The sequence below is a fragment of the Oryx dammah genome, unplaced genomic scaffold (assembly GCF_014754425.2).
Source record: "Oryx dammah isolate SB20612 unplaced genomic scaffold, SCBI_Odam_1.1 HiC_scaffold_2, whole genome shotgun sequence".
Taxonomy (NCBI): Eukaryota; Metazoa; Chordata; class Mammalia; order Artiodactyla; family Bovidae; genus Oryx; species Oryx dammah.
In genome coordinates this window covers 72685025-72708698 of record NW_024070186.1, presented here as the reverse complement: position 1 = coordinate 72708698, position 23674 = coordinate 72685025, and the positions used below count along the sequence as shown (strand labels likewise).

Below are 23674 nucleotides of genomic sequence, written 5' to 3'. Positions count from 1 at the left end.
CAGCCCAAGCCAGGTGTTCTCTTACACATTTCACAGCTTGTTGTTACCCTGTACGGCTGTATCCTATCGATCAGGAATGAAAATAATCCCTTCCTGTCTCCTAACCCCTCCCTCTGGCTATTCTTTCCAGCCAGACCTGATCTGCCAATTGTGTTGTTGCCAACCAACGCCTTCCTGGAGCTCACCAGTCGGGCCGGACCCTGGACCTTCGTGCTTGCTTCCCCTCCACTCAACCCTCACCCTCGCACCCTTCTTCCCCGTCAGACTATCAGCCAAATCAAGGGCCCTCTTCAAATTCTCTAAAATTCATTATTCAGTTGATCTGCAGCCACATTTTCCTCTCTTTTGCTTGTGGTCAATTAAGGGTGGCCAGGTCACATTTCATCTCTAAAGAACTTTGCCCTGTCATCTCCTGTCCCAAATGTCCTAAAGGGTGTTTCCAGGTCTCCCACAACAGATTAACCTATTTGGGTTTCATCTTTAAATTCCTTCATTGACTTCCTCTTTCTGTATATTTATTTTCAAAATGATAATCTCATAATATTAACAATTTTTGGTTTTTCTTCTTCACAGTGCTATAGGGCTAACCTGACCTTGATATTAACTTTTTAAAAGTTTTACAACATGTGCACAGAAACTTTCTCTTTCACTAAACTCTTCTCTCATCACCCATCCCAAATAATTTCTTTGAAAAGAGTGACATATCTTGAAGGGAACAGAGAAAATGGCATTTACTTACTCTGTAGCCCTGAAAAAAACACCTCAAAATTCTAAAGTGCTTGTGAAGGCATTTCAGTGTTTAATATGTGTGCTTTTGATTGAAATATACAGAAATTACATTTAATAGGATGACCTGTTTAAGGATCAGGCATATTATTGTTGCTTGGTAGACATTTATAAACGTGTATAGGTGATTTTCCTATTTTGCTATGCACACTGAAAAATATTTATCCCAGATATAGGCGCATATTTAAAGAATAAGTCTTGGAACTTCTTGGCCAACCAGTGATTAAGATTCTGAGCTTCCAATTCAGGGAGTGTGGGTTTGATCCCTGGCTGGGGAACTAAGATCTCACATGCCTATGGCACGAAATTTAAAAAAAAAAAGGAAGAATTCTTATCACCCGTCTTGCCAATGTTTTTCTAAAATATTTATTAATTTATGGCTGCACTGGGTCTTCACTGCTACGCATGGGCTTTCTCTAGTTACAGAAAGCAGGGACTACTCACTAGTTGGGGTACATGGGCTTTTCATTGCTGTGGCTTCTCTTGTCTCTTGCCAGTTCTTTTCCCCTCCAATTGAATTATGCTAGCTTCCCAAATGCTACATATTTTTGTGCTCATGTGCACTCAGTCACTCAATTGTGTCTGACTCCTTGTGACCCTATGGACTGTAGCCTTGCAGGCTCCTCTCTCCATGAGGTCTTTCAGGCAAGAATACTGGTGTGGGTTGCCATGCCCTCCTTCAAGGGATCTTCCCTACCCAGGGATTGAATCTGAGTCTCATCTCCTGCATTGTAGGCATATTCTTTAATGCTAAGCCATCAGGGAACCCATTTTTGTACTATTATTGATTATATATTTGATATTCAGGTTTACTTTGGTTTTCATCTATTTCCTGGAAGTAAGGTCACTGATTACTCCTATTTGTTGGGCATCTTCTCCAGGCCAGCCACTGTCTAGGCCAGTGCTGACTGATACAGTAGCTGTTCAGCATATGTCCAAAGCCATTCAGCTTTGGACCAGAGCACTTCAAATGTGACTGGTCCAAACTAAGATGACTTTAAGTGTAACATACACATCAGATTTTAAAGACTTACCATGGAAAAAAGTGAAATATTTCAATATTTGGAGTACATATTGAAATGCTGATATCTTAGATATCTTGGGTTAAATATTGAAAAATGAAACAGGTAAAAATCTGTTTCTTTTCACTTTTAAAAGTTTTTCAATACTAGAAAAACTTAAATGTCATATGTATCTCACATTTGTGGCTTGCATTATATTTGTCAGACACTGCAGTGCTGGCATAAGTGCTTCATACATGTCACAATGCATGCATGCATGCATGAATGAATGAATAAATGAGACAAGCTCTACTTTCCTGATCTTCCAGGACAGTTCACAACAGACTACCAGAAAGAAACCAAACAAACTTAGGGGTTGATAGAATCTCATAACTCAACCCAGTCTTTTCCTTTTGAGAATAACAAGTCCCAAAGAAATTTGCATGACATGCGCTATTCACTGAGTAAAGACAGAAAAGCAAGGTTTTGATTCAATACCTCAGCAGAGAATGCCTTGGTGAGGATACCAAAAGTACCCAGGAATAAATGCCTGGGATTTTAGGGGATCATCTAGCCTTCTACTTGCAGAACTGTTTCAGTCATTAAGATCTCAATGAATTTACTCTTTGCAACTGACCAGAGTTGTTCCAGACAGATACCTGGTCTGAGCCACAGTCTCATGAAGGAGGGACCAAGCTGAGTCGGGCAGGGAGGTCCAGGATGGACATCTTGGGGACAGTAGGGCATTGTGACATCATCAGTGGTGGTCTCGGACGCTTTCCCATTGCTGGCCCTCCAGTCTCAGCTGTTACTGCAAGTCCATTCCTCTACCATGAGTGTGGAGCAGCTAAAATCAACAGATCCACATGTACCTTGAGGTGACAGACTGGCTCTGGTGAATATTCCCATTTTCCTATTTAGAGGGTGACCCACTGGAATACTGCTTTTGTTCTCTTCTGTGAGGAGGACAATGGTACCCAGTTTCCTAGGGAACTCCTTGAGGTTTATTCCCTTGTCGTAATTAAGGATTCCTCTTCAAATGGTTCAGAATGTGGGGGAGAGTCTCAGGCAGTCATTTCTTTGGCATCACTGGTAACATTTGTCAGTGACAAGAGAACCCCAAACCTTTCCGCTCTTCCCCTACTCTGGTGAGTTTGGTGTGAATTTGGGACCATGGTTCTCACACTAGACAGCCCTGCCCCGAGGCCTAGTCCTGTCTGCTTTACCCTTTAAAAAATTATAATTCTGGACTGCTAAAATCTAAATGTTATGTTTTACTCAAACTAAAATAGATTGCCTTGGTCAGTCTCATTTACTCTTAACATATTTATAAATAGGCAAGCTTGAATTCAATAAGCACATTTATGTAAATGTTGGACAAAACTGAGTCCACTTAAGTGTGGGAGGGTGCTGGCTGTGCATCCCAGACTAGTGCCTTTGAACTGTAACTGTGTCTACATAGTTACCCTGCAAGCTTAATTTTAGCTAGATGAACTACCAGAAATGTTAACAATCTGTCTTTTCAGATTACTTATGCTCTTTCTTTTTGCTGAAAGATAGATTTTGAAAGTATGAAATCCTTGGTTTTACATGTTTCTTTACACAGACTTGCAACAATTTTACCAGCAAATATATATATGTCTTAACATGAATTTTAAACTTCAAAGGCAACAATTATTTTCAAATAGTTGCATGTTTTACCTTGAAAATTGTATTATGTACAAATACTGAATATTACTTTGTCTATATAGCTATAGGTATACAGTGACTATATGTGTGTATGCACTCACTATACATACACATAGGTGTGTGACATATACATATGTGTATCTGTATATCAACATCTTTTTCTATATCTGTGTGTAAATACAGATTTCTAGTGGGGGAGAGGGAGAATGATAGTGAATTCTGGCTAGATGTTTCCATCTTATTTCCTGGAATATTGAGATTGTCACTGCAGAAAATAATCTTTACAAATTCTGTACTTAAAAAAACCTCAACTTCTTAGCTTAAATACTTGAAACCTCATGACAAAAGAGTGATATGAACATGTTAATTAACATTCTTTAGTTAATTAAATCATGTAATTTATGCTTTATCTTTAGGAATTTTCCATTTAAAAATAATCAGGACAATTTTAACAAGTATGTTTCTCTCACTCAACCACAATGACTGAGTAATAATTCTCCATTTCACATTCAGTATTGTAGCTTGGAAGTGCAGTAATGGGTACAGTTGCTACTACATTTACCATCTGACCATACGGTATAACATACATCTGCCAAAGAGTAAAGACATCCCATTACAATAACAAACAATAGAGGCACAGTCTTAAGGCAGATCAAAACATCAGTCAGATGTCATCTTTTAATTTATCCAAGTGTTACCACGGTGTATGTATATATGTGTGTGTGTGTGTGTGTATATATCCTATATTCAAGGCACTCATTTTGACACTGAAAACTCAGAGACCTATGCTGCTGGGTCTCTGGCCTGGAACAGTGCACAGTCTGGCAGGGGAGGTCACGGAGGCAAATATTATCATATATGATGTCATAAGCATAATAGAAGTGTATATAAACTGTCACAGAAGTACAGAAGGAGAAACATACCTACCTGGTGGAATGCAAGGAATGAGGTCAGGAGCTTATCACAGAGAAGATGGTCTCTGAGTTGAGCATGGAGGTTTTAGGTAGGAAATAACAGTGAAATAGTTAAGAGTCTGTTGCCAGACTGCACACATGCTAAGTCGCTTCAGTTTTGTCTGACGATATGCAACCCTATGAACTGTAGTCTGCCAGGCTCCTCTGTCCATGAGATTCTCCTGACAAGAATATTGATTTGGGTTGCCATGCCCTCCTCCAGGGGATCTTCCCAGTCCAGGGATTGAACCCACATCTCTTATGTCTCCCATATTAGTAGGCGGGTTCTTTACCACCAGTGCCACCTGTCTGGGTTTAAATCTCAGCTTTACTACTTATTGGCTGAAGAACATTTGGCATGTTACTCAACCTCTCTGTGAGTGGGTATAATCTTTGGGCACAGTTTATAGGGTTGAAGGAAATGGCAACCCACTCCAGTATTTTTGCCTAGAGAATCCTGTGGAAGGAGGAGTCTGGTGGGCTACTGTCCATGGGATTGCACAGAGTCGGACATGATTGAAGTGACTTAGCATGCATGCATGCATAGGGTTGAAGTGAGGATTATGTGACTTAGGCTGTGTATGGGTTTAACACAGTGCCTTGTATATGGAAAGCCCTCAGTCAGTGTTAGCCTGCTACCCAGGGATAGCAGAATGAGAGATGGCAGGCTTGGGTTGTTAAAACAAATATGAGGTGCATTTGTGTGGAAGGGGGTGGAAAATTGCAAGGTTAGTGGACAAATCATGGGGAGAGAGGCTCGGATACCACACCAAAGGGGCTCACATTTATGGAGCCCAGTGAGGATGTTAAGGATGAAATTCATATTTGTGTTATAGCAAGAAAAGTCTGGAATGGTAGGGAAAGAGTAGAGGCCAGAACTTGAGTTAAGAGGCTACTGATGAGAAGAGATACAATAGAGGCTTGGCTATAGACGGATAGAAGATAGAGTGCAGATTCAAAATTATTTAGGAGGTGAAACTGATGAAGTTTGGTGAGCAATTAGATTAGTGGGATGAAGTAGAAGGAGTCGTGAATGACTTAAATTTCTGACTTGGCTGATCTGAGAAAAAGACAGGAGGAAAAGCAGATTTGTGGATAAGGTTTTGGATCTGTCAAGATTGACAGGCTGGTGAAGTAATCAAAATTAGTGTGCAGGCCTGCCACTCAGGACCTAGAAGTCAAGATTTAGGACTCCTGAAGATATAGATAGTTGACATTGTGGAACTGTGAGTGAGAGCATGACATCGCTCATACACAGGAAGAGATTCAGGGATAGTTCTGAAAAGGCTACCATTTAAGACCCAAAGAGAGCTGAGCCAGCAAAGGAGAGTGGCACAGAGCAAGGAGGAAACATAGTAAAAAGTGGAATCATGGAACATAATGGAGAGGAAATCTAAGGCGAAAGCGTTCAAATGCAGTAGAGAGGTCAGGTAGAATGAGAAGAGCCATTTGTTGGAGGTGCTCGTTTAGTTGACAAGTCATATCCGACTCTCTTGCGACCCCATGGGCTGTAGCCTTCCAGGTTCCTCTGTCCATAGGATTTTTCTGGCAAGAATATCAGACTGGGTTGCCATTTCCTTCTCCAGGGGATCTTCCCGACCCAGGGACTGAACCTGCGTCTCCCGCATTGGCAGGTGGATTCTTTACTGCTGAACCCAGCAAGGGAAGCCCTTGCTGGAGCTGGCAGTTAGGAAAAAGAGCTTAGGAAAACCCATGAGCTGTTACCTTAGTGAAGTATAAGTTTGAGGAAAGAGAGACAGTGAATCCCCTTCATTAAGACCCTAGATGTTACTTGATATCTCAGGTCAAATGCTAGGTGAACTCCTGGAAGGAGAACATCTAAGGCTGTGGTCCAGCTTCAGGCTTGCTGCATTAGGCAGATCTGGTCTGTCTTTACTGAATATTTTCCCAGGGCTTAGCAAAGAGTCTGGGACATTAATATGTGCACACTGAAGGCTGGTGAAAACAATGGATGTGTGCTTATTGATAGCCAGGGATGGGTCTTGGTGGAGTCCTGGGAGCTCCTGATACATGGCTGCTCCAGGAAGTGTTAGGAGGCCCCCCAAGAACAGCCAAAAAGTTTTGATAAGAATTTCAAAGCCGTGAAGTCATTGGGTTGATCTGGCAGCCTATGCTAGTATTAGAGGGGAAAAGGATGTTGGTAAGTACAGTGATAACAGGTGAGCATGATAACACTTCCACTCAGGTTGGTTCTGTCCTTAAATACAGATTTTTTTGGCTTCAGTCTTAGATATGATTTTTTGATGTTTGCTTTATTACCTGTTTTCTTATTTCTTTCCTTTGTGAAAGCGTCTCATCTCTTTAACTGGATAGTCAATTTTTTAAGGTCAGGGACCACTCCAAAGAATCTTTTGTACTCCCTGTAGCATTTGATCCCCAGCAGAAAATCCAGGTACCCTCAGACTCATCCGACTTATAACCAAGATCGTTATCAACCCTTGTTTAAAAAAAAAAGTTCTTTATTTTCCAAACTTATCCTAGGAAGGTTGAACTAAGCGGATATTTAGAGCAAGCCATAGGCACTGATATCCGACACCAGAGTGGCATGAATGAATGAGGCCCTGAAACCTCAATCCTCCTCGCCTGGAATCCTAGGGCCATCCCACTGGTCTTCCTGTGGACACAGCTCAGGGAAGAGTCTGGGCCATTCTAAAGGGCATTCCGGCTCCCACATGGCTAGACCATGGTTTCCTCTGGTATGTCCACGTGGGGGACCCGAAGCAGTCCAGATACTGCTCTGGGAGAAGAAAACACTTGGGGGTGGAGGTGTTTTTTTTACTATTTTCTCCACCCCTACCCCTTCACCCTCACCCCCCCACCTTTTGGTATTGATGGGAAGGGGTGGTTTGGGTCGGATCTAGCGCCTCAGTCCTAGCCCTTCCAAGTGGTCCTCAGCTGCTCAAGTCTTCGGCCACCGCTCTTCCCCTCCTCGAGTCGGTGGAGACCCGGCCCGGCAGTCCGACGGCGTAAGGAGCGCGTAGGCAGCGTAGGTGGTGTCCCCCGGACCCCTACACGCCGGGGGCCGCCGGACGCGGCGGGGAGGATGTCTGCGCGCGCTGTGCGTGCGTCGCCCCCTGCCCCGCCCGCGCCCCCCCCACCACCCGGGGGGACCCCCGCACCCGGGGGAAGCCCCGCGCGGGGCGCCCGCCGCCCGCCCCAGTCCCTCCGCCTCCCGGAGGCCCGGGGCTGCCTCCTCGGGCCGCGCCGGGGCCGCCCCGCACTGCGCATGAGCGGGAGCCCGGCGAGCCCGTGAGAGGAGCCGCCGCCGCCGCCGCCGTCCATTCGCTGCGGAGCCGGAGGAGGAGGGGAGAGGCCTGGAGGACACCAACATGGTGAGGCACTGCGGCCGCCCGCCCCGCCGGCTGGGGGCCGGCGCAGCCGCGCACCCCCGCCCCAGCGCCCTCCGCCCCGCGGCGACCCCGCCGCCCCGAGCTTCGGCCTGCGGCCTCCGTCCCGCTCCCCGGCGGGGCTCTCCTCCCTGCCTCTCCCTTCCTCCTTCGCCCCTTCCCGCCCGGGCGCCGCCGCTACGCGAGAGCCGAGGAGGCGGAGCGGAGCCGGGCCTAGTCGGGAGCCCCGGGGAGTTTGGGACGCGGGGAGCGGCCCCCGGTGACTCTCGCTGGGCCCGACGCGGCGGGAGCAGGCGTTGGGGCGGGGGGAGGGGATGGGGCAACGGCCAGGTCCCTGCCCGGCCCCCACGCCGGCTCCATTGTGTCTGGCCGGGGACCGGGGTCAGGGGTTCCGGGTAGGAGGCTCCCCCCACCCGGAGCCGGGGCTTCCCCCTCCGCCCCGCCGAGGAGAAGGAAAGACTTTCCCGGCGCTCCTCTCCCTCCTCCGCTCCGGCTCCAGCACCCTTCAAGTCTCCAGGCAGTTTTGCTTGGGGCGGGGTAACAGCCCTCTTCTTTCTCCATCACCTCTCGCTATGTCCCGTGCTCTTGGAAAATGGGAGTTTCACTGGCCAGTTGGTGGAGGTTATATTTACCTCTTCTGAGAACATGGGAGACCGCTGAGCTGGGGGGACGTGGGGGGAGGGGGGAAGTACGGAAGTGCAACCTGTTCTCATTTCATAAAATTAGGAGAAACAGACTTGCTACCTTTTGAGCACATATTTTGTTTCCTTGAGGTGGGAGGAGTAATTGCTTTATTATGCCAGTTAAAGACCATTTGTGATTTTTAAAAAACAGTTTGTCAAGTTAGTCTCCTCTGCTTTTTTGTTTGGAAAATGTTCTACAAGCTTCAAGACGTGGTGTTCAAGATATCTGTTTACAATTTGGTAATAATGTACCTGCCTCTTGGACTTTTTGTTTTTCAGAAGCGATGTTTGGCATTGTAGTCTGAGCATGAGTTGAATTCCATGCAGGTTACTGTATGAATAGACAGTAAAAGTGATATTATTGTCCTTTTGCTCATGGGGAACATAAAGGCCTCTTTGAGGAGGGTGTATGTGCTTCTGCTCCAGTGTCTTTGTTTTTGGTTGGTCTTATTTCTGCTGAATGACACTTAGCTCGTCTCAGCCTCCAACTTAGTAGAATTTTGGTGTCGTGTATGAATATGTGGTTTAGTTTACCATGTACTCAAGACCTAGGTTCTGCGGTAAGTTCCATGAAAGGTGACCATTTGTATTTGTAAGAAAACTTTGTCCTAAAGTACTGGTTAACGTTTAGATTGATGTTACAGTGTTCAAAGATGAGCAGGGCGGCTAACAGTTTCCAATTTCTTAAGTATTTTGACGGTCATAGATGTTACTCCTAAAGTTTCCAGACGCTTGGCTTATAAGAGTAAGCTTGAAGTAATGAAATGTAATTCCCTGGTAAACACCCAGTGAGCCCATCGAAATGCGTTCTGTTCATAATAGCCTCCAATCACCATTATCCTCTGAAATCCAAGGTGTTGATAATGCTCATTACCTGTTCGTGAATTCAGGATTCACCTGATTCAAATGAGAGTTCAACTTGTATTGGGACTTGTAAGCTTTTGTCCTTTTATTGCTATTGAAGTAAGTTTTGGAACTTAGCCATAACTCATTTAATTACACTAGTAATGGGAAGATATTACTAATTTAAGACACTTTTTTGTGGCTGAACTCAGATCATGTCACCAGAATTGTCTTGGTATGCTTTTGTTAGTTTGGAAGCTAAATCACCACGGGCCCTAAAAGAATTTAGGCCATAAGAATTTTCTAGTTTTTCATTGTAAGTTTATTATACTTACAATTATTTTTTGATGCAATTTTGGGGCCAGTGTTTCTCAGTGTATGTAATGCAGTCCATCTCTAGAGCACATGTTATATTGTCACTTCTGGGATTCGGGGTCAGACTTAAATGATGGAATATCTGAATTTATTTTTTATATCTATTTTGTGTAAGAAAAAAATTTGTTCATTTAACCTACCTGACACCCACATAGAGGCCAAAAATAGCTCCAAAACTAGACAATATTTTGTTACTCCTGAAACTCTTTTTAAAAAGTGTTTGACTTCTGGTTTGCTTTCTTATTTGTAAGAGGACAGGATTTGATAAAGGTACATTCAGCTAAAATGTTTGATTTTAATGATTTTTCTTAGATGTGTGAGAAGTTTTAGACTGTGTAACCTACTAGATTTTTATAGACTTACAGCATCATGAAATTTTTAGACCTGAAATATATCTTCAGAGATCATCTAATTGACTCCTCTTCCCTTTTACAGAAGAAGAAATTGAGGATCAAAGAGGTTTTGAGGTTCAAGTTTGCAAAATTATTAATTGCAGAACTGAAACTAATTTTTCCTGGTTTTACTATTTTCCCCAGTACTTGTGGTACTTATAGTCTTAGCTCACATGAAATCTAACGAAATGGTTGAAAATTGATTTGAAGTTAATTTATTCATTTAAATAGAGGAAAACCCAAGTGTTATTAATGAAAATGTTAAATAACAAAACTCAGATGAGTGGTTAGTGCTGTTAATTTACTGATTTTAATGTTTTTTTTTTAACGTGTGGACTTTGAAATTTAAGATTAATTTTCAACAAATGTCAGAATTTGTAAGTCTAGATTAATGTAGGCCTGTTCAAGGTTGTCTTCCTATTTCATGTTGTTTTTCATATACATAAGTAGATTAAGGGAGGGCCTTAATTAATTTTAATAATTATTTCTTAAATGCCTACTGTATGCCAGGCACTGTTCTGGGCACTGGGGATGTGGATACACACACATAGATACACAAACATATACACACACACACACACACACACACACAGATATATATATATATATATATTTTTTTTTTCCCTTGAGATAAAAATCCGTGCCCTGATGAGGGTTGCATTTTAACTAGGAAGAGACAAATAATAAGCATAGTATATATATATTTTCTTCCTTACTGTGTTAGAAAGTGTAAAGTGCTTTGGGAGAAAAGCAGTGTTGGGTGGGGGGAATTGGAGTGTTGGGACACAGTAGAATTGGGGGTGCAAAATGATTTTTGCACCACTGATGAAGTAGATTTTGAGCTGACTGGGAGATGGAGTAAGGCACCCAGAAATGTGGTCAGCGAGTTTGAGGAACAGTGAATCCAGTGTGGCTGGAGCAGTGTGGTTGGGGGAGAGGGGCGTGTTGAGCATTGGAGCAGATGAGGTCTGAGTGGTAAAGAGTGGAGACAGGCATGGGGGGACATTGGAAGGATGTTGTGTTTTTACTCCAAGAGAAATGGGAAGCCAGTGAAGGATTCTGAATGGTATGATAGACCTTGCTTCTACTGTCTCATAGTGTCCTGTTACAGATAATTATGTCCCAAGCAGTTTTTAAAGACAAGAAGAAATGCAGCTTCTGTGTGTAGAGTTTTGAATTCTGAGTAAGGTGACTGCCCAATATTTAATAAATACTAGTTGAACATCAAGTTTACCTAACCATGCTAGTTAATAAAAACAGCACAGTTCAATCTCTTTTGTAGATTGTTTTTGAGTATGTAGTAGTTGGCATGTCATTTAATGACTATGCAAAAAAACTGGGCCTTTGGGGAGAAGGAAGGACATTAGTGTTTATTGAGAACATACCCTCTGCTAGTCAAACAATTCACAGCAATTTTTTATCTCCATTCCAATTTGTGAGATAGATATTGCTACCTCCTTGTATCATGTCTGAAAAAGGACGTTCACCGTTTCTAAAGAGATGACCAAGGTAAAGAGCTAGTATGTGAGTGAGCAGGGATTAGAATCCTGGTCTCTGGTTACACACTTCATCTACCCCTCCTCTTTTTTTTTTTTTTAAACCCTGCAAGCAGCCTTTCCGTATGAGTGTGGAATTTGTTATTGATTTCACTCTGGTTTCTTCCTTACATTGAATAGTGACCTAGTTGTTTCCATATCAAATCAGATGATCTGATGTAAACACTTAAGTACTTGAAAAATTAGAACTCTTTTGGTACATATGGTAAAAAAGTTGAAAGTAAAATTAACTCGTGGTGGTGGGACTTTTTTTTAAGTTTTAAAAGAGCTGAGCTTATTTGAGTCAAGTGGCTCTTTTGATTATGATTTCATAGGTTGAGTCAAGCATAATGAAAATCTGTGAGAAAGCCCCCTTTTAAATTTGAGTGTGTGTTGCTCAAGTTGTGATAGTATTAGCCATGACATTTGATGATGAGAGATAGTTCCAAATAGGATTCAGTTGCTTTGTGGACACAAACAAGCTCTTGAATAACCTGCTGACTATCTAGTTTACCTAGTCACTTTAGATGTATATCCCCACCTAAGAAAAAGCCAGAACAAATGGGAAAATGCCACTGAAGTGTCTTTCTTCATTTTGTTGAATCCATTTTATATAATTAGTACCCAGTAAAATTGAGTGAATTCCAGGAGTTGGTGATGGACAGGGAGGCCTGGCGTGCTGCAATTCATGGGGTCGCAAAGAGTCGGACACAGCAACTGAACTGAAAAGTGATTAGACTGCTTATTTGCATTGTAAAATTTTAAGAGAGATTTTACTTTTAAACAGTTTTTTGCTAAAGAATTCTATTGCAATCCACTTTCAAATCCCTTAACACTGAATAGTGTTCAGCAACAGAGTTTAAGTTGAAGTACATGGCCTATTCCTTTGTAATATTAAGATATTTGTATTTCAGCAAACATTCAGAGCACTTATTTGTTATTCAAGGATTTTAATATTTCTAGGTTTAGGAATTGAGTAGACACCAAATTTTAGAATTAGGAGATTTAGTTTTTTCAAGGATCATTTATTCTCTTTGTGAAACAAATATCCATGATGGTTGAATGCTAGTCATTATTATAACTTGTTTAACTGTGAGACTTTAAAAATCTCATTTAATTCTTTGTTGTTTTGTTTTCACCTTACTATTTTTTTTTGTTACTGTGAAATTTTATTAGAAAAGATGTTTGTGGAGAGAAAGACCAAATTTAAATTAGCTGCCTTGCCTGCTTGTTAGATGTTCAGGCTTTAACTTTGAGATATGAGTTGAAATATGACTAACACAAGTACTTTAAGGAGGTTATTTCTGTCCTATTATCAAAGGTAATCAGGAATTTTAGCAAAAATAACTTTTTAATAGAACAGTCTTCTCTAAACCAGAATCAAAACATTTATTGATTTACAGTGGTAGGCATATTTTGAAAAATAATTCTGAGGATGGGAAGGAGAAAAATACTTTAAACTTTCACCAAGGGAACATTTTTTAAAAACCTTTGAGGAAAATCCTTTAATAACATACAAAACTAGTCTGGATCTTACAAGTGTACTTCTGAAATATTTTTTCAGATGAGTTGCCATTATATAAAACATCATTAGGTACAGTGATTACATAGTGTAGTACGTTATTCCACTTTTGACTTAGAGCTAGTGCAGCATCTCTCTAAGAAGAGTTCATTTTAACTGTCATTCCAAGTGCAGGAAGTATACAGATGAATGATGAGAGCCACAGGCCTTAAGTAACTTCTAAACTGCAGGTTATAATTTATGTGAATACTGAGGCCTTGGGGTTTTGTTTTGCTTAATATTTGAAATTGTACACATTTGATTATATTTTCTGGCTATAATCTGTACATGTTTTGTTTCTTCTCTGAGTTTCGAACTTTCTAATTGGAAAAGGGAACCCTGACTTTCCCTAATTTTCCCCTTTGTATAGTTAAAGCTATAGATTGTGGCCATGTTTTTAAAAATAGACTATGACAGGACAGTAAACACATTTTTCTTAGAAATAGTCTATCCACCTCTTCTCCCCTATCCCTCTTCCCCAAAAAACCTAAAAGGAAGTTCTAAATTAGTCTTTTGGTTAGTAAGGGAATGCTTAATGTGCAATTTTGGGGCAGAATGAAAATTTTATACATTAGAAAGGAAAAAGGCCAGTTGATTAGTTATTTAACTTTCCATAAAAATAGGTGAAGAAATATTGCTCACAATTCCCCTCTCCCCACAGTGCACACAGTAATTGCTCAGTGGTTGCACTTTTGCCCTTTTTGTTTTCTCTCTCACTTGAGGACAGTGTAAAATAAATGGAAAAACTGCATGCCTTGAAGCTAGGCACCAGGGTTTCATTTCTGGTTCTGCTACGTTTTGGGTAAGTCTGTCTTTAGATAAAAGGAGCTCTGAAGCTTGATCTCCACATTGGTTAAAAAAAAAAAAAGAATCAGTGATAGGCAGCTTGGACAATTAATTATTTAACAATTGAATATCTAGCACAGAGTTGGCACACAGTAGGAGCTCAAATGTTAGCTTTTACTTTTCTGATTATGGTAGTTGTTATTCTTTATTACTATCTTACTTACACAAAGTTATTTTTTTCTCTGGAGTATATTCTTTGTGGACTTGTAAGGAGTCCTTACTGTGTTCTGGTTACAGTTCTAAGAGTTTAACTTGAATTAGTTCAGATAACCTTCACACCCTGTTTACAAATGAAGAAACTGAAGCACAAAGAGATTAAGTAATGATCCTAAAGTCACACAGCAATTAAGAGGCACAGGTGGGATTAAAATCCTACCAGTCTGATTTGACAGTCTGCATTCTTTGCCTCTCTGTTGCAGGTAGAAGGGAAGAGAATTTCTAGTGACTCCTACCTAGATTCTTAGCCTGGCTTTCTGATAGAACTTTGCCCCTAGGTGAAAGTCTTCTCTGGGAATAGAAAGTAGTCTGGTTAGTTGAATTGATTTTTCTTGTACTTTTGATTTCAGACCTACAATCTGTGAGAAGGCCTTTTTATAGATGAGTGGTTTGGGATGTTGGTAACATTTGGCTACATCTGCTGGATACTATGTATCATATATAGAGAGTGTGATTTTCTGGACTTAAACCAGCTCTTCTAAATTTCAGATGAAGTTAAACTGTTAATTATATGGTAAACACATGAGAACCACATCCAGAGCTTTTAATGAAAATTATGGGTGATCATTACAGTGTTTGAATTTTTAAAACATTGTCTTTTGTGAGGTAAGACTCATCAAATCCTGAGATAACTAGAATTGAGTTAGAAAATTAATTCTTTTAAAAATATTAAGGCCTTGGTGTCTGTCTTTTTGGAGTTTAGACTGAATTTGAAACTTAAAGGATGCTAGATTGAAATTTAAGGGTGAGATTCTATTCAGAATAATAGAAATAATAAAATCTTAATTTTTTGTTTTAAAAATGCCACCCGTTAAAATTATTTTATTTTGAAATTGTTACCTAGAAAATAAATTTCCATGTTCAGTGTTTTTCTTGATGGAAGTACTTTTGTAACTTTATTATCATTTTTTGTTTTAGAGCTTTTTTGAGTCCCTATTCTTCTATCGCAATAGACTGTTAAGTTCATTCACTTTGCTATATACTTGGCTATGTCCAAAGTATTTGTCTGATTTTTTTCCCCCCAGATAAACTGTTGTTTTAAATGTAAATTCCAAAGTTCTTGAGTAGAAAAAAAACCCGCAAACATCTGCTAGATTTAAGTATTAAACAATATATACTGATAACTACATTTTTTTAATTTTGGAAAGATGAGTAAGTAGATGCTTTTTACTGTTCAGATTATAGTATTTCTAACTTCAGTAATCTTTGATATAATTGTTATTAACTTTCTATTACACGACAGTGTTTCTCTCTTTTTCTCCCTCCCTCTGTTCCTTCCTCTCTCTTTCCCCTTTGTTTTGCTGGAATTAGAAATAATTAGGGTCAGTTCAGTTCAGTCGCTTAGTCATGTCCAACTCTTTGCGACCCCATGGACTGCAGCACGCCAGGCTTCCCTGTCCGTCACCAACTCCCATAGCCTAGTCAAACTCATGTCCATCACGTTGGTAATGCCATCCAATCATCTCATCCTCTGTTGTCCCCTTCTCTTCCCGCCTTCAATCTTTCCCAGCATCAGGGTCTTTTCCAGTGAGTTGGTTCTTTGCATCAGGTGGTCAAAATATTGGAGTTTCAGCTTCAACATCAGTCCTTCCAATGAATATTCAGGACTGATTTCCTTTAGGATGGACTGGTTGGATCTTTGCAGTCCAAGGGTCTCTCAAGAGTCTTCTCCAACACCACAGTGCAAAAGCATCAATTCTTTGGTGCTAAGTTTTCTTTATAGTCCAACTCTTACATCCGTACATGACCACTGGAAAAACCATAGCTTTGACTAGACGGATGTTAGTTGGTAAAGTAATGTCTCTGCTTTTTATATGCTGCCTAGGTTGGTCATAGATTTTCTTCCAAGGAGCGTCTTTTAATTTCATGCCTGCAGTCACCCATGTGCAGTGATTTTGGAGCCCCCCAAAATACAGTCTGCCACTGTTTCTGTTGTTTCCCCATTTTTTTGCCATGAAGTGATGGGACCAGATGCCATAATAATTAGGGTATATTCTGTATTTTATACATTTTACATACTTCGCCAATATTGAATTTCCTGAAAATTTGATAATCTCTAGATAGTTTTCACACTTGAGTCCTAAGGATTGTATTGCTTAATCTTGTTAAATGGCCATCCTAGTTTGTTCCTTTTAAGTAAATCTTAAGTAGCATGTACTACATTTGAGTGCTGAATCATTGTAGTTGTCATATGTTTTTGCTCTTGGGAAGATACCCATTGGGTTTATAGTAGAAATAGAGACACTCCATCTGTTTTTTCTTCCACCTCAGTTTTCTGCCCACTTTCTCATCCCTTTTAAAATACTTCTTTGCTGTCTGAATACCCTTTTCCTCTTTCTCAAGGTGATAGAAATTTAAACCTTTGATCTGTACTGTCAAAATCAGAACTCCTTGCCTGGTGCCCCCTTGTGGCCTGGGCAAAGGGGATGCGTGTGTTGTAGCTCTCCTAAATAGGCTTGGGGAAAGGGTGGATCTGTGTAGCCCACTCCAGCTTCCTCTAGGTAGCCTTTGGGACTACAGAGTTGAGTACATGCTCCCTAGTAAGAGAGCAGGTGGTAAGATTTATTCTAGGCACAGAGAGCTGACAGAGGAAAGGTCAGAGTGCATTAAAAGTACAAGAAATGGGAGGGTGCTCATCAGACTTTGCACAATGGAATTGCTCATTACGACTTGGCCTGGCAGAAATTCGTACTGTCGGTTCTCAGTGAGGTATCGGTTCTTAGTGAGGTATCACTCATTAGCCTCTGTGGTGTTGGAAATGGATAGCTGCAACCCTTTTTCTTAAAATATATTGCCCCATATACTGGAAATTTAAACCCATTAAAATAATTTCTTTTTGCATATACATGGACATTATTTATACTTTTATTTCAAGTAAGATATGAAATGGAGTTAATTCACTTATATAATTATTAGTTTTTATGGATAGGACTGTTTTTATCTTTGTCCCCCCAATTTTCTAATATCTTGCTTTCTGACAGAAAGTCAGTACAGTGAACAACTTTTTGACTGGCAGAAGTGACTTAAGCTGAGTTTTTCCTCCCTCTCTTCAAAGCTCATTCAAGCCTCAGGAAATAACATGGGATTTAATACTGGATGACACACCCCTGCCGCCCCCCCAGTAATCTTGATTGCTTTGCTGCCTCTCAACTTTTAGGAAAATGGAAATGTTTAATTAAAAAGTTATTTCTAGATTGTGGCCTGTAATTGTTATCCTTCTAGGTTAATCTCCAGCACTTTGGGCAGCATTATACAGCGGTCAGTGATGATCGTAATGACCCTCAGGTACTTCCCTGTTCTTCAAAGGATTAAAACACATGTCATATACTACATCTCGTAGACACTGTATCACTCACATGTATTCTATCTCTTAGAAAGGGTATATTCATTTTAAAAATAGCTTTCAGTAGCAAAAGTTGAAATCAGAGTGGTTTCCTTTCAGTTCGACAGTACTAAGACAGGTATCTTCCTTGTCATTTGATTTCATTGTGGGTTTGTTGCAATTGAATAACATCTTTAGATACTTTTCAAGTTGGGACTCCTAGACATTTGAGAGATGTGTCAAATAATGGGATATGAGTTATATGGTGTCCAGAAGTGGTAGATTTATTTATGAAATAACAGGAGGCTAGTAAATTTATAGTTTCTAATTTTAATGGAGAACGGAGGTTGAGATTTTAATGTGTAATCCTAAGCAATAACACATTTACAGAGAGAGAAGAGTATGGCTGACAGATTAGACTCCAAGGTATTAAAATGAGGTTGGTTTTCATATTTGATTTTTGCATAGCCTTATTTTTACTCTGTGAAAGGTAGAAATATTTATATCTTCATTAGTCTTTTTCCTGAAAACGTCAAAAGGTTTATAAATATGTACAGCAAGCAGTGTGGTTTATAGAAAGATTAGTAAAACTCGGATTGATGAGATCTTTCTGTTCTTGACCCATTTCTTCTAATAACCTGGATGATTTTCTTTTAACAAATTCCTTAACATTTGGGGTCTGTTCTCTCATCTGTACAGTCAGGGGATTGAGGTTTGTGATCTATCTGTCTGGGCCAGATCAAAAATGCTTGGGTTCTCAGATGTGTTGCTTAAACCACAGAACACTGTATCTATTAATGTGTGTCCTACTCACATGCTTTTTTCTCTTTATTGGCAATAATAGCTCAGGAAGAACCCAAGTATTTTGCTGAGAGATGGTATTAGGACTTGAGAGAGGGAAGAGTAATAGCAGGGAGGCTGAAATTACACAGGAGACAGCTTGCATGAGGACACGAAGAATGTGGCCCTTGAAACTGGGAGAGAGTGGAGGGCCTAACTGCCCTACTTTATTTTGCTTAGGACTCAGGGCAGATGAGAAATGACTGTGTGTCAGCACAAGGCCAGTGAGAGGTTATTACAGTAGAGTCTGGCTAGAGAGAATGTCTGCTAGGCTCAGGCCAAGAGAAAGGTAATTTCTTTCATGGTGAAAGAAGGAGAATTCTATTAAAGATTACCTTGTTTGGGAGGATGCAGGGTACTTGTTCATATTTCACTGCTTCTGGTTTGATTGAAAATATGAGGAAATTCTGTTGATAATTATCTTGGTTCCTGACCCCTGTAAGGAGAAATGTAGAGTACCTCATATTCTGTTGCTTGTCACATTTGGTAAAAATAGCAAGAAAACTGGGGTTGGGGGGTGAATAGGGTGGGTGGTGAGGTTGGGGAGAATTGTACTCCATATCCTTTACAATGTGTTTTAGGACTGCAACAAATACCTGTTCATCTCATTGTTCCTCAGGGTCACTTGAATGTTCTGACTGGCTTAAATAATGTCATCTTCCCCACCACTCCGTAAGCATCCCTTGGAGCTTTGTGCTTGGTTAAGGTTTTGAGAGTTAGCTCTGCTTCCCTCCTAGAGCCTTTATACATGCTCACAGGACCCACTTTTAGGAGAAATGCAGGGTGGGTGAACTTCTTTTGCCTCTGTCCTAGTTTCTTTTCCAGAATGACAGCGAGTTTGTGTGTTAGATTTTTTTTTTTAATTTGCCTTATTAATAGATCAAAACATTAAGCTTAAATGTTTTATTATGAGGCACGTGTATTGCTAAAAATGATTTAGTCAGCAGTATAGAAATACTTAGTCTTTTGTGATGTTACAGAGTTTCAGTTTATTTTTTGGTTTCAATAGAACAAGTTGAAATCATCGCAGAAGGATAAAGTTCGTCAGTTTATGATCTTCACACAATCTAGTGAAAAAACAGCAGTAAGTTGTCTGTCTCAAAATGACTGGAAGTTAGATGTTGCAACAGACAATTTTTTTCAAAATCCTGAACTTTATATACGAGAGAGTGTAAAAGGATCATTGGACAGGAAGAAGTTAGAACAACTATACAGTAGATACAAAGGTGAGTGTTTGTGACTTTAAATATTTTGAACCAGGTTTTCCAGAGTTGCATGCTGCTTGTGAGAAATCAAATAATACAGAGGACATTAATCGGGTAGATGTGTCTAACAGAGCTCTTTAGATCTTAGAATTAATTTAAGAAATCTGAAAAATTATTTCTCTCTCTTCACTAAAATTTCTTCTTAACGTCTTTATTTCCTTCCCCTTTATTTGCCTCCTTCCTTCCTTCTCTATTACCCAGTTTGAGAATGCGGACTGGGGAGACTAGGTTATTTTCCCCTCATTTTTGTAAAACTCAGCTGAGCCAATTTTAAGGAAACCTGCCTAATAATTTTAATAACTTTTAAATAATTATAAAGTAATATATACTTTTAAAAAGTTATAATAGATTGAATAAAGAAAAAGTCAATAGTTTCTATGTCTTTTACTTATTTATTCTTCTGAGAGAACCAATATTTAATAGCCTGGTGTTCAACTTTCTGTGTCTTTTATGCAGAAATATATATATATATATATATAGAATTATTTCAAAGTTTTTCCAAAGGTGGGGTTATATTGATATTTTAAGCATAGCTCTTGCCCCAAAGTCAAAAGATGTACACAGTTTTTTTTGACAAAGTATATGAGTACTTCTTTTTCCTTATATTTGTATCTAAATTTTTGCTTTCTGAAAAGTAAATTTTGATAGTTGGGGGTTTTCTTTGATTTGAATAGCAGATGTTTGTCTTGTGATTAGAATTGAATCACACAGTTTGGTTTTTCTGATGTTCTCTAAGAAGTGATTTCTATAGTGAAATTAAACTTCAAGGAGAAAAGAATTTCTGTATACAATACTGTTTAGAGTGTCTTTGTAAAATGTGGATATGTTCAGTAAAAATCCTTTTTTCCCTGTATAGGAATGTCAGATTTTCTGGTAGTGTGTAAGTATGGGACTCTTTTCATATGAATCAATGAGACTTTTAAAAAACCAGGTCCTATCTAGTGCCTATCTTGCTGTTTCAGGGGTAAAGTGGCTTTAAATATTACGGGGGAAAATAACGGTTAAAACAATATTTCTTCATATTTTTGGTCTGTTGTGATCATTTTAAAATATGGAACAGAAAGCATTCCTTTTCTCAGTTTTAGGAATAGCATAGAAAGTATGGCACTAATTTCATATTGTACTGGTGTTTTTAAAGATCCTCAAGATGAAAATAAAATTGGAATAGATGGTATACAGCAGTTCTGTGATGACCTGGCCCTCGATCCAGCCAGCATCAGTGTGTTGATCATCGCGTGGAAGTTCAGAGCAGCAACACAGTGCGAGTTCTCCAAACAGGAGTTCATGGATGGCATGACAGAATTAGGGTGCGTGTATAATCTTCATATGAAATTAGGTGGAACTGATCTGTGCCCCAGACATTGCTGTAAATAGAAATGGGCTAATATGCTAGTTCCTTCCCATGTCAAGTTATCTGTGTAGTTAGTACAACCTGTTCTGTTCTATTTGCTTTATGCTTTTATCATTTGTTTCTAAGGGAGGTTCATTAGTATCAAAATTACTATTTTTTAATATTTTATGTGGGTAAGTGAAGTGAGCAAGTTTGAAGTTATTTCCTAATGTGAGGTGGTGAACTCTGAATTTGTAAACAAGCTCCTAGAATTTAAAAATCTTGGAAGTTACTAGTTACTTTTTGTTCTACACAAACCTTGACAACTGATTAGCTAAATGTCTTGTTATAAATAGATTGAAAAGTCATAGGTAGAGGTTTTACCTGTGGCCACTAGTTGACTGCATTTAATGAGGCTCTGAAAGTATTCAGTCTGTGATCAGTGACAGGCTGTCCTTGCTGTTTTTAGTGAGTGCTTTTGAATAATAAAAGCTGAACATTTGTTGGACATTCATTTCAGGATCTAGCTAAGTAAGTACTTCACCTACCACTAGTAGTGGTTATACCCGCATTTTAGAGATGAGGAAATAGAAGTAGAGAAAAACTAGAGAGTTAGGTAGTATGAAAGCCAGGATTTGAATTCAGTCATTCTGATTCTTGAGAGCCTGAAGGACATTGTAATCAGTCAGGGTCCAGACTGGACACACAAACCATACCAGCGATTTGAACAGGGTAAATTTTAGAAATTGTTATATTGTGTAAATGGGGTAAAAGAAAATTCTAAGTATAACAAAGGTGGCAACTGTAGGAAGCTGTCACCACCCCTGGAGCTGAGGGAAGGAAACAAGGAACAAACCTGGAAGCTTAAGAGGATCCCCACAAGGCTAAGACTCTGACCCCAGAAGACAGTGCCTGGCTGCTTCTGGAGCATGCTGCCTGCTGCCCTGCTGGAGAAGAGGCTGGCTCTGAGGGTCACTTGCCGCAGAGCCACGCAGGTTGCCACCATTGGTGAACACTGCTAGGACCTCCCAGTACACTGAAACCCTCCTCCCTGCAGAAAACAGACTGGACTAAGAAAAATCCTCTGCTTCCAGCCTTTCATCGCCCTCTATTGGTAGAACCTAGTGGTGAGCCAGCTGACAAGAAAAAAAAATGAAGTCTCACAATTTGTAGTTCACTGCAGTCACAAAGTAGGGCAAAGAAGGGTGAGTTTAAAGCTAAGAAACAGTAAATTAATACCTGGTCTCGACACTGTGTTTTATAGCCAAAGCCAGCCTTATCCTGAACTTGCTGGAGTTTTCTATACTAGGACTGGTTTCACTGGAACTCTTTTTTTCCCCCTCATTTAAAAGTGAGTTCATGTAAAATGTAATGAATTTACAACTAATAATCTGGGAGGTGTTACAAAGACCATGGAAGGGAAACAAAAGCAAAAATGATTTGAAGGAAAAAAAGTATAGTGATTGGTTTGTGGAAATCTATAACAGATAGAAGATTTCTACCTTAAGGAAAGTAGGACTTAGTACTTGAACCCATTTAAGCTCCTTGGAAATTGGATGGTTTCAGATATAGAAAAAAGCTTAATACTGATTTGAGATAACTTCAGTTGGAGATGCTACTTTGAATATAATGAAAAGTTTTCAAGAGGAATGCCTGTTTCCTCACCTAGCCAAGAGAGACTGAGCTTTCAATTTGTTTGGAAGCTAGACCTGTGGTTTGTTACCATGTAAGGAATACTACTACAGTTTATACTGATGATTGCAAAGCTGATTGCTATACATTCTCATCTGTTCACTACAGCTGACTTCTACCATTTGGGTGTATTGACTGTCCCATGAATACATAATTAAAAGTCATAGCCCATTTCTCTTAAAAATAGTGATTATTGCTAACCTTTAATCACTCTAGAACTTTTCTTCTTCCAGCTAATCCCATACTTGTTTATATAATTTAAAAAGATGACATTTTAATGGATTTTAAAAAAGAGTTCTATGAAATAAACTGTTAGAGGAATAAATAAGTTTTTGATTTATAAAGAAAAAGCTTATCTTTTATAAACTTAATTTTGTATAGATGTGACAGCATAGAGAAACTAAAGGCCCAGATACCCAAGATGGAGCAAGAATTGAAAGAACCGGGACGATTTAAGGATTTCTACCAGTTTACTTTTAATTTTGCGAAGAATCCAGGACAAAAAGGTTTAGGTAAGAATTTTTAAACATTATATTTGGTGTTTCAAATGCATTCATCTACATTGACCATGTCACTTTTGTTTTGTAATTGAAAGTTCTGTTTTGAGCATAAAGTTATTATTGGCTACTGAAAAACAATGAGAAACAATGAACTTCTAGTTAATCAGAAAATACCCTATTCAACAATAGAGTTATTCTAGATACTATATATGAAACACTGATTTTTTTTTTAAGAACTACAATACAGGAAATAGTTATTAAAATTCCACTGACATAGGTATGTATGTTTGCTTGTTTATTTTTCAGAAAATACTGTAGGATCTTAGGATCATAAGTTTTTCACTGTGTATCTGTTGAAATAGCATTTTTTAAAAAATTTCTTAGTCTTAGAATGTGACTCTATTCTTTTTTGTAAATTTATTCTTTTTGATTTGAAGTATTTGGAAACTGTAAGAAAGAATAAGAAGGTGATTTTTA

The 23674-nt window shown here is 39.5% G+C and overlaps 1 protein-coding gene across 6 annotated transcripts in view; it reads left to right on the top strand.

Moving 5' to 3' along the window:
• Positions 1–7399: 7399 nt before the first annotated feature.
• The window catches only part of DCUN1D1 (defective in cullin neddylation 1 domain containing 1), a 30000-nt gene continuing 13725 nt past the window's right edge, over positions 7400–23674 (top strand). The window contains exons 1-4 of one of the 6 annotated variants that reach the window (XM_040251698.1): positions 7400–7416; positions 19420–19636; positions 20814–20982; positions 23079–23209. In XM_040251698.1, the coding sequence (XP_040107632.1) occupies positions 19462–19636; positions 20814–20982; positions 23079–23209 (475 nt within the window). In that variant the 5' untranslated portion in view covers positions 7400–7416; positions 19420–19461. Of the gene's footprint in view, positions 7417–7572; positions 7783–8245; positions 8335–9021; positions 9041–9089; positions 17534–17565; positions 19194–19419; positions 19637–20813; positions 20983–23078; positions 23210–23674 lie in introns of those variants that run through there. The other 5 variants (XM_040251689.1, XM_040251696.1, XM_040251678.1 and 2 more) reach the window with 5 other exon arrangements.